General features: G+C 56.8%; 7 protein-coding genes across 8 annotated transcripts; 5 read left to right on the top strand and 2 right to left on the bottom strand.

The window, feature by feature from the left end:
- Positions 1-678, top strand: KVP17_005324 (uncharacterized protein; the record flags this gene model as incomplete). Its single annotated transcript, XM_068515129.1, has 2 exons — positions 1-504; positions 533-678. Coding segments are annotated over 2 exons (650 nt in total), but the record flags the coding sequence as incomplete, so codon positions are not given.
- Positions 679-719: 41 nt separating this feature from the next.
- KVP17_004087 (uncharacterized protein) lies at positions 720-2357 on the top strand (the record flags this gene model as incomplete). Its single annotated transcript, XM_068521971.1, has 1 exon — positions 720-2357. The coding sequence occupies one exon, from the start codon at positions 720-722 to the stop codon at positions 2355-2357; it is 1638 nt and encodes a 545-aa protein (XP_068371297.1).
- Positions 2358-2379: 22 nt separating this feature from the next.
- KVP17_004089 (uncharacterized protein) lies at positions 2380-5599 on the top strand (the record flags this gene model as incomplete). 2 transcript variants are annotated; one of them, XM_068521973.1, is made up of 3 exons in its annotated part: positions 2380-2452; positions 2492-2571; positions 2600-5599. In XM_068521973.1, 3 exons carry the CDS (start codon positions 2380-2382, stop codon positions 5597-5599), a joined length of 3153 nt encoding a protein of 1050 aa, XP_068371299.1. The 2 variants fall into 2 exon arrangements, with proteins under 2 accessions (XP_068371299.1, XP_068371300.1); XM_068521974.1 differs by lacking the exons at positions 2380-2452; positions 2492-2571 and having other exon boundaries at positions 2717-5599.
- Positions 5600-5653: 54 nt separating this feature from the next.
- On the bottom strand, positions 5654-6325 carry KVP17_004091 (uncharacterized protein; the record flags this gene model as incomplete). The annotated part of the gene is made up of 1 exon (XM_068521976.1): positions 5654-6325. One exon carries the CDS (start codon positions 6323-6325, stop codon positions 5654-5656), a length of 672 nt encoding a protein of 223 aa, XP_068371302.1.
- Positions 6326-6356: 31 nt separating this feature from the next.
- Positions 6357-6740, top strand: KVP17_004090 (uncharacterized protein; the record flags this gene model as incomplete). Its single annotated transcript, XM_068521975.1, has 1 exon — positions 6357-6740. The coding sequence occupies one exon, from the start codon at positions 6357-6359 to the stop codon at positions 6738-6740; it is 384 nt and encodes a 127-aa protein (XP_068371301.1).
- A 241-nt stretch (positions 6741-6981) lies between these two features.
- Positions 6982-8031, top strand: KVP17_004088 (uncharacterized protein; the record flags this gene model as incomplete). Its single annotated transcript, XM_068521972.1, has 1 exon — positions 6982-8031. The coding sequence occupies one exon, from the start codon at positions 6982-6984 to the stop codon at positions 8029-8031; it is 1050 nt and encodes a 349-aa protein (XP_068371298.1).
- A 113-nt stretch (positions 8032-8144) lies between these two features.
- Positions 8145-9791, bottom strand: KVP17_004086 (uncharacterized protein; the record flags this gene model as incomplete). The annotated part of the gene is made up of 1 exon (XM_068521970.1): positions 8145-9791. The coding sequence occupies one exon, from the start codon at positions 9789-9791 to the stop codon at positions 8145-8147; it is 1647 nt and encodes a 548-aa protein (XP_068371296.1).
- Positions 9792-9901: the final 110 nt, after the last annotated feature.

Below are 9901 nucleotides of genomic sequence, written 5' to 3'. Positions count from 1 at the left end.
TGAGTGGACGCGTGCAGCTGGATGCCGTAGTGGGCCACCCAACAGTCGACAACGGCGTGCTTGCCCTGTTTGTGGGGCGCCTACTGAACGAGTCCTTTGCCCGGGTATTCACGCAGACGGTGGTGCTGGCGAGGCCAGACCCGGATCAGCTCGACTTCGTCGTAGTTAACGACATCATTTCCTGGTTGCCCGTGACGGAGTTTTCACCGATAAGTATTCGTCCACGGGCTTTTCGGGAAGTCCAAACTGTCAAGGAAGAGGTCACAGCTGAACCGGATTCGTATCTTACACGAGTGTTGAAGACCGAGAACTCAACAGAAAAGCGTGCTCGACCAAGGGAGCAGCCGTCTGATAACACCACTCGAGAGCGCGTGTTGTGGATATCCACGGTGCCCGAATTCTACGTTGACTCTCAAATAAAACGGGACGTTGAGGATTTTGGGCGAAGAACGCTGAGTAAGCCCGTGCACGTGGAAGAGCTCCGTAGGTTTGAAAGCAAGCATGGTGAGTGCAGACCGCTTCACTCACCCAGCGGTGTACGTTCTGCTCAGTGACGCCGGCACCGCTCGAAGACTAATGAAGAAGACCTTCTTTTGGTCCGAAGCGTCCTCGGTTGAGGCCCGTATCGGTAGGGCCCGGTCGAATCCTTTTGAACGCGTCATCGAACGGACTCCCTAGCCATTCAAAATAACACGCCTAATGTATTGCCGAATTGCCCAATGCTCTTCTCGTTCGTGATCTCCAGGCAGCACAAACTAGGAGGGATCCGCTTTCGTCTTAGAGTGGGATGCCTGTTGCTTGGCTTGGCGGGGTACGCTGTGCTGTTCAGGTACCACAGGCCGGTGACCATTGAGGAATCGAATATATCGGGAGGACCCAGTATTGAGTTCTATCATTCTCCGTCCAGCGTCCCCCATGTTGCACCTGGTATCGACGGCATCGTCGCTTACTACCTAGAGGTACTGGACTCGGCTAGGGACTCGTCTTACAATCTGTTGGACGTTTTCACACAGGAATTCACCACTGAATCGGGGACCGCCACGAGCGTGGTGGTCACCGCCGACGCCGACAACGTAGATGGGCTGCTGCTGGTAGTTCCAATTTCGGGTGACGCCGAACTCGACTCCAACGCGCACGTCCTGACTGCACGGCTGCTCCGCAGCCCATTCTTGCGACTGCAATCGAAGGTGGTTACCGCGCTTCTGGTCCCCAGAGGCCACGCAGCGCGCGGAGCAGAGGCTTTTTTGGAGGTGTTCGCTCAGGGCCACGTCAGAAGAAGCCTCCTCCTTGAGAGACACCGGCTAGGCGAGGACAGCGATGGTCTGCTACCTCATCCAGTTACCTACAGGTCAGGTCTGGTAGTCGACATGCCGTGCCGGCGTCCCGACAAGGTGGAAGTCTTCGTCGAGGGGGGTGGCGGAAGGCTGGTCAACCAGGATCTGGTCAATCTGTGGACGCAGGTGTCCAGACTCGAGCACGGGCAGCGCTATTCCTGGGACATGGTGCAGTACTTAGCCTCAGGGAAGTCGGCTCTCACTCCACACTCGCCGCTTTTAGACGCGGCTGTGCCTGCGTTTACACTGAAATTCGCTTGCTCCGCCACCCGTACCCCGCTGGACCTACACCGGGCCGCAGACACTATAGGTCGCTACCTCCGAAACGTCTCCACCTTGCACCAGTACCTGCACCACTCCTTCAACTTCTACATCCTAACCTCCCGTAGCCACCACGTCTCGTCCGGGTTGTACCTCTATCCAGGCGTGGCGATGCTGTTGGCTGTAGCTGCAGCCCTGCTGGAGGCCGACAGCGGCGTCGCGGCGCTACCGGCGGCCCTGCCCTTGGTGGGCTCCCTCCTGGTTGCTTGGCTGCCCTGCGCGGTCGCGGCGCCCGGTCACGCTGCTGCTGCCTCGTGGGTGGTTGTCGCGCTCAGCGCTCTGGGCCTGCAGCTGCTTTCGAGTGCTACGTTCCGCGCTCGTGTGATGGATTCTATCCGACTGACCTGCCTCTGCGTACTCTTGTCGCTGCTTCTTTTCCACTTCTCGCTTGGGACATACTGGATCCTTCTTCTCGCGCCCCCGCTCGCGCTTCTAGAGACCGGCACACTAGCTTGGATTGCTAACAGCAGCAGCCGTGTCGGGGCGCTGGCTGCTCTTGCACTCGCCTTGTGGGGGCATTCGGCACTGCCTGTGGACGTTAAGCTCGCTGAGAGTTTTGGGTTCCTGTCGCACCTCAGTACTGTCGTGAAGCGTGTTGTGTCTGAAGAGCGAGCAGGTGTTGCCTACTCGATGTCTGTTCCCGCAGTGGTGCAGTGGGTACTTGCTAGATGCTGCTGTATGTTCGTCTTATTGGCAGTGTGACCTCAATTTCCTAATTTCCTGTATGGAAAGGACTCGCACAAAGAGAGTTCAGACTCCTATTCCGACAACCCCCAATAAGAGATATAAGACGGAAGGTGAGGCCCTTTATATCACCCAATTAAACTCCATTTCAGACTCCATGGCTGTCGATGAGAACCTGTACTCTCGCCAAATCGGGGTGTTCGGACTTGAAATGATGACACAATTGGTTAAGGTGAACATTCTGGATATGGTTGACTCAGTTGCGTGTGTTGGTTGTTGGGCTTACCGGGTGCGGTGTGGAAGCCGCCAAGAACCTTATCCTTGCGGGCCCTTCGAAGGTGTCCGTACACGACTCGACGCTGTGTGCAGTGGAGGACATGGGGACTAATTTCTACATCTCGAAGGAAGATATCGGGGTCAAAACGCGGGCTCAGGCGTGCCTCCCACACCTTGCCGACCTAAACAACTATGTAACAGTGGAGGACCTCTCAGCGCCGCTGACGGCTGAGATGCTGACCGCGTTCCACGTGGTCTTGACGTCGGGCCTGCCTGCTACTGAGCTGCGAGCCCTCGGGGACCAATGCCACGAGCTTGGTGTTTCGTTCATCTCCTGCGACGTCTTTGGACTTTCCTGTCAGATCTTCTGTGACTTCGGGGATGCGCACACAGTTCGCGATGCGGACGGGAAGGAGCCATCATCGGCCATCATCGAGAGCGTGAAGGACGGCTTTATATTCCTCTATGATAACAAGCGCTGCCCCTTTGAAGTTGGAGACTACGTGCAGTTCGAAGAGGTGTGTGGGATGACCGAGCTCAACGACCTGCCGCCGGTAGAAGTTCAGACCGTCACCAAGCATTCCATCCGCGTCGCGGGCGTGGACCTCTCCACGTTGTCGCCCTACCACAGGAACGGCATCGTACGTCAGGTGAAGATGCCTCAAACCGTGCGCTTCGCCAAGTACAGTGACGTCATGCTGGAGCCGCTGGTACAGGGCGAGCCTTGTCTGCCCACGCCAAACCTGGGCAAGTTTGGTCGCTCCGAGCAACTGCACTGGGCCTTTCAGGCGGTGCGGGAGTTTGAGGAGCGCCACCAGTGCCGTCCCAGGCTCTGGGCGGACGCCGAGTGCGCCGAGGTGGTGGAAATTGCCCGCGAGCTCAACGAGAAGGCCCGCGACTTCCAGCGGTCTGTCTCGGTGGAGAACGTCGACGCCACTGTAGTCGCGGTGGTGGCGGCGCTGTCTCGAGTGGAGTTCGCTCCGCTCTGTGCAGTTGTTGGAGGTATTGCCGCCCAAGAGGCGGTGAAGCAAACTCAGAAGTTCATGCCCTTACGGCAACTGCTGTACGTGGACTGCTTTGAACTGGCACCGAAAACTCCTCCCACTCCAGTAACTGGCTCTCGGTTCTCCCACCTGTCTGCCATTTTCGATGAGGAGTTTCGCAACAAACTAGCGTCGCTCAAGCTCTTCCTCGTCGGTGCTGGTGCCCTAGGTTGCGAGTTCCTCAAGAGCTTCGCGTCTCTCGGTATAGGCTCGGTAGGCGAGGTTTTCCTCACGGATATGGACAACATCGAAACTAGCAACCTCAACAGGCAGTTCCTATTCCGACGGCATCACGTCGGCAAGGAGAAGAGTGTGGTGGCGGCCCAGGAAATCGTCAAGATGAACCCGGACATCAACGTTAGCCCCCACACCATCCGAGTCGGCGCCGATACCGAGGACTTCTTCAACGACGCCTTCTGGGACTCGCGTGACATTGTGGTCAACGCCCTGGACAACGTTCCCAGCCGCCTCTACGTGGACGGCAAGTGCGTGTGGCACGGCATTCCTCTGCTCGAATCGGGCACTCTAGGCACGAAAGGCAACATTCAGGTCGTGCTGCCAAGGGTAACCGAGTCGTATGGGTCGTCGCAGGACCCCCCGGAGGATTCCATCCCGCTGTGCACTCTGAAGAACTTCCCGTACGAAATCAGTCACACGATTCAATGGGCCCGAGACGCCTTCCAGGGCGAATTCACGGACGGTCCTCAAGAGCTGCTGACTTATCTGCAAGACGCCGACGGATACATTGAGCGTCTGAAGGGCGAGGGGGCGGTCTCCGTGCAGAAGGAGCGCGTGGCGCGCATCCTCGAGCTGGTCAACCTGGCGGGATCGCGGTCCCTCGGCCAGGTTGTCGCCAAGGCGCATGCACTATTCCACAGCTGCTTCAACCACCAAGTGCTGCAGCTGCTCTATAACTTCCCATTGGACCACGTCACAGAAGGCGGTCAACATTTTTGGTCTGGACCAAAAAGACCACCCCAACCTCTTTGCTTCGACGTAGAGGACAAGCTCCACATGGATTTCGTGTACGCCACCGCTGCCCTTCTATGTTATGTCCTGCAGATCTCTCACCCTACCAGAGAGGAAGTTCGTGATCTGGCAGCTGCGTTGCCACCGGTGCCCTTCATGCCCAGAAACGTGAGAATCGCAATCAACGACGATGATGCGAAGAATGACGGCGCCGTGGACGACGATGTGGAACGAGATCGGCTTATCGGTAAGATAATGAGCCGGCTGTCGGAGCTGAACCTCGGATTGATCATTCGCGCCGCAGAATTCGAGAAGGACGACGATTCTAACTTTCACATGTCCTGGATCCACTCTTGCGCCAATCTACGCGCGAGGAACTACAAGATCGCCGAGTGCACGCCACACAAGTCGAAGATGGTGGCCGGGAAGATCGTTCCCGCCATTGCCACCACCACTGCAATGGTTACTGGGTTCGTGGTCATTGAACTGCTCAAGTGCGTCAACTACACTGAACGTCCCATCGAGGACTTCGCCAACGGCTTCGTCAACTTGTCCTTGCCCTTGTGGGTCCAGTCGGAGCCAATCCCGCCTCCCACCACGAAAAGTGTTGAGTACGACCCGGTCTCCGCTGGGCCGCTTCGCGCAAGACCAGAGGGATTCTCGATTTGGGACAAAGTCGAGATCAGACGGCCGGACGCTAGTCTACAAGATGTGTTCGATTATCTGACAACCGAGTTCAACGTCGCCGTCTGCCTAGTGTCTGCGGGAAACACTCTCATTTACAACAGTTTCATGGCCAGCCATGGAGCGCGCTTGGGAATTCCCCTCTCCAAGCTGCTGGGAGAGGTGCTGAAGAAGCCACTTCCGGCTGGTAAGAACTACATCACGATCGAGGCATCTTGCTCCGATGCTACGGATGGAGTAGACGTGGTTCTGCCTCCTATTAAGGTTGTTTTCAAGGGAGATCTTTGAGTCAAATTTGCATCTTCTTAGATTTAGTGAACCTTCATTGCATCTTTAATCACTTCACATCTCATCTTCGAAGTCGAGGGGGGGGAACGCGCCTCCTTCGACCTCGGTGGCCGGACAGACCACTGCTCGCTTTTCGTCTGCAGACACGAATAGACCCTGCGGACCCGAGCCTAGCGGCTCGTCCAACGTTATACCGACTTTCACGGTGCCGTCCACAACGCCGACGTAGCTGACTTGCCCCCGCCTGTCCCCAGAAGTGCGACAGCGAGAGTTCAAAGGCAAGCGTTCTCTTACAGCCTCAAGGTCGGCGCGGAGGGCGGATCTCCTTTGCTCGATCTCTGGCGAACGACGAATGTTGGAGAGAAACTGACGCATGGTGTTGGGTCGTTTCTCGTACTCTGCGTCGGGCATTCGGTAGGGAGCGAAACCCTCGGCAAGCTGCGCGTTTACTTGCTTCATGACACCGTTGGGGTCCACATCCACAACGTGTAGAACCTCGTCTCCCTCGAGCATCGAGACTAGCGAACCCAAGACGGCCTGGTCAACCAGTTGGGCTGAGACGGCGCCGCTCCTCCGGTCCTTCAGATAGAGCTGCATGGACGCCACCGGTGTACCAGTCACCAAGTACAGCTTTTCTTTCAGGTCCGCGACAGTCATCGCGACGTGCAGGCGCTGGACGGCAAAAATCCGACCAGGCATGTCTGAGTGCGTCACCTCCACGTTCATCGTTTTTTGTGGAAATTAAGGCTTGACTTGAATGAAGAACGACACCAAAGACAGGGACCTGTGGCAGCCGCGCGTCTTACGCGGACCCATCACGACCATTTTGGATGAGTCCGACGCCATCATCCACACACTCTCTCTTCTGTTCGGTTGGTCGCTCGTTCTGGTGTTGGCAACCGTAAGTGTCGATGTATGGGAGTGGACACTGTCTCGTACTCCTTCACTCCGACGAGTGCTGGTGTGGAGCTCGGCCCACCATCCTCAGTTTATTTTCCCCAAGTGGAGCTCTGCCCTCGGCGCCTGGCATGCAAGGAGTCCCTTTATGCGACAGGTCCTGGGTTTAGGGTACTTAGTTGTGGGCGTTCACCTCCTCTTGTCCCTCTTGATGTCCATGAAATCGTACCGCAGCCTCAGGTAATTACACCGGCAATGTACCCTTTATTCCTTCCCAGAGGCCAAGTACGCGACCAGATCACCGTTCTGCTGAGTCAACCTTCAACAGAAAACCCTTCTGATTCGGCACGCTCCATTGAAGGTGGAGGCGCAGTGTGTGGTAATTCAGCCATCCGTCGGACTGAATCTGTGGGCAGTCCTCAAGAGAAAGTCGAACCAGTCCCATCTCCCGCTGGCAAAAGCCGGTTCTGTTCAATATTCGATTCATGTTGCGGATCAGGAGGCCTTCCAGACACATCCATTACGGGTCTGCGACGTCTTTCACGAAGGTCAAGGAGGTAGGGCGCCTACGCACGCATGACAGATCATTGGTGTCCTTGATGTCGGACGCCCTCAGTCGCCGCAGCTCACTACCTTCCAGTCTGTCAATCTCTGTGGGTGGAGACCTGCCTTCCAAGCGGCTTCCTCCTCCCTCACAGTGGGCGTCGCCAATATTCACCCGTATGGTGCTGCAGGATTCTGCTACTGCGCACTTGTACTCGCTGCCACAGTCGCCTCTGCCGTGGAATGGACCTTTTGCTGTTCAGTCCTTCGAAACCCCATTCTTTAAGGGCAAGATTCTGTTGCGTGGACGGGGCCTGCCGATGGAAGACCACGCGTCGAACTACTTCGGCAACCGGAGACGCGTGCAGCAGGTTGTGTTCCAGGGACGCTTTAAGAAGAAATTTTATCTCGACGAGCTCTGGGGCGGGCAGATTTTTGACAAGCCGTGGGCCAAAATATCCAGACACGTGTTGGTGCCCGGAATGAAAGCCGCCAAGTTACTGAACCCGTCGATGCTGTGCGATCTAACGGCCGCGCGACCCTACTTCCTGTTTCCACTTTTGGGGTCTCAGCAACGTGTAAATGTGGCGATGCCGGGTCAGGAGCCAGACATAACGGGAGACATCCACGAGGACTGCAACCTGCTGAGCTCTGACTTTGACATGGATGAGACTGAGCACGTGCGCGTCGCGTGGCGAAAGAAGCACCTGACAAAAGTTGCCAACTGTGCTAGTTACCAAGTCAACACCAGCCACGTGTACACCTTGGAGCACTACCAAGACCTCCTCCACTTCGACATGTTCGACTATCGGATACCCGTTGTTAATTGGAGCGTGAAGCTTTCGGAGTACCTCCGCGATATGCCGCTGGAAATATCCGCCCTGCACTTCGTCCCAAGCGAGCATGAAAGCATCGCTGACGCGTTCACCAGGGTTATGGGCTCCGTCGAGTATCTCTGGAGAGTGCAGGTCTGGCACCGAGACTGTGTATGATGACCATCATTTGATGGTCATCATACACTAGTGGGGGAAGTCTGGCATCACTAGAGCTCGTGATGGGGAAGTCTGGCATCGAGATTGTCTGTGACTAGTCCTTTCGTTGTCGGTCACAGAATGTCCACGGCACTCTTTTGAGGAGGTTCGAGTGCCTCCGGCGCTGCGATTACGTCAGTAGACGGTTCGTCTACGCTTTTTCGTCTAATGCCGAACAGCTTGGCTGCCTTTTGCTGCTTGTTGGCCATTTGCTGCTGCTGGTCGGCCAGTTCACTCCCCAGCGGCGCGACCGCCATTGCCGGCCTTATCGAGGGAGCCGGGAAGTTCTCAATGGACGCGCCCCGCTGCAGCTCGCCGGGACCCCACATGCAGGAGCGCGCCTGCAGCTTGACTTCCGCAGGCTCAGCCGGTGTAGGCGCTGGGGGCCGCGGTGCCGTCATCGGCACCACTGGAGCCGTCGGCTTTTCGTAGGGCTGGAATTTTATGGACTCCACGTTCTCGCACTGCGGTACGACCTCCGTGGGCGGACTGTAGGGCGCGGCGCCTGCTAGCAGGCAGCTTTCCACGTGATCGTTGAACGCCGGGTCCTGCACCTGCACTTCGTCGCAGTACCCGTCAAAAGGTCGCACCGCGACACGTACCGACGTCGGTAGCGCCATGAAACGCTGCACCTCCGCTGCCCGCTGTCGAAGCAGCAGGTCGCTCGACGTCCTGCAACGCGCAAACAGGGACACAACGTTGGGCTCGCTGACCATGCGCTGGGTCACCTCGGGGTCAGTCCACTTGCTGAGCGCCTCCACAGTAGCTAACAACACCCTCGGCGAATCTGACGTCGCGAATTCCAGCACAGTTCGAATTACAGTCTGTCGGTGCGATGATTGGATCCCATACTCTCCCAGAATCCACAGACACGTCTCAGCCAGCTTGTCTGGAATCCGTTCGCTCGTGGATGTGAAGCCCAACGCCGTCTCCACCACCTGCTGGTGGAAAGCTTCGTCAAGCCCCTCACCGGGCCCCTCGCAGACGAAGCTGACCAGGAGGTTATCGAACGTCACCAGGTCACCGCCAAGCTGGACTGTCTGCAGTAAAGTATCCACAAACATTATAGGCGTTGTGGCGAAACGCTCCACTACGCGAGACACCTTGCGGATAAGATCGCGCTTCCAGTAGGCGTCTGGTGCCACTCGAAGATGATCTAGCAGCTTTTCCACCACCACTTCCACATTGTCCACGGTGGTTATCTCCACCAGCAAGTCAAGTGTCTTCCGCTTTAGGGTCTGGTCGCTGTCCTCCAGGCAGTCCACAATGGCCAACTGATGCGCCAACACCACCTCAGAATCGATTCGAGCAACCTTCTCCAGAGCGATGATGCCACAGTGTCGCAGGTTGTTGTTAGGACTCGATAAGAACATTGCTATCGTGTTGGTTGCCATACTAATCAAGTCCCGGTTAGGATAGAGGCGGCAAATGACCATCGTTGCCTGAAACACGAGGGCGTACCCAATGTTGGTCGCCGATGCCTCGGCACGGCGCAACGTGTCAGATATGACGTCGTAGACCTCCAGGGAGAGCTGCTTGTCGTCCTTACCCAACGTCGACAGGATTTCCATCAAGTGCATCTGAAGCCACGGAGCCGGCGTATGGTGAAAGTCGTAATCTCGCGAGAGTCTATGGTGCACGACCTGCTTGAGGATCGTCACAAAGACGCTTAACAACGGCGCCAGCATCTTTTTGCTCTCAACAGGGTTCCGACACAACATATCCTTGACCACGGTGATGCCAGCCGCGAGAACCCCAGGCTCCGAATCGCAGAGTGCCTTCTCCAGGGATCCGAAAAAGTTGGAGGGCGTCCCTGGCGAGCACAGGTGGA

The sequence above is a fragment of a genome (assembly GCF_019968985.1).
Source record: "MAG: Porospora cf. gigantea B chromosome Unknown PgB_NODE_879_length_9901_cov_121.512, whole genome shotgun sequence".
Taxonomy (NCBI): domain Eukaryota; phylum Apicomplexa; class Conoidasida; order Eugregarinorida; family Porosporidae; genus Porospora; species Porospora cf. gigantea B.
The sequence above is the reverse complement of the archived record's forward strand: the minus strand, read 5'-3'. Positions and strand labels throughout refer to the sequence as shown.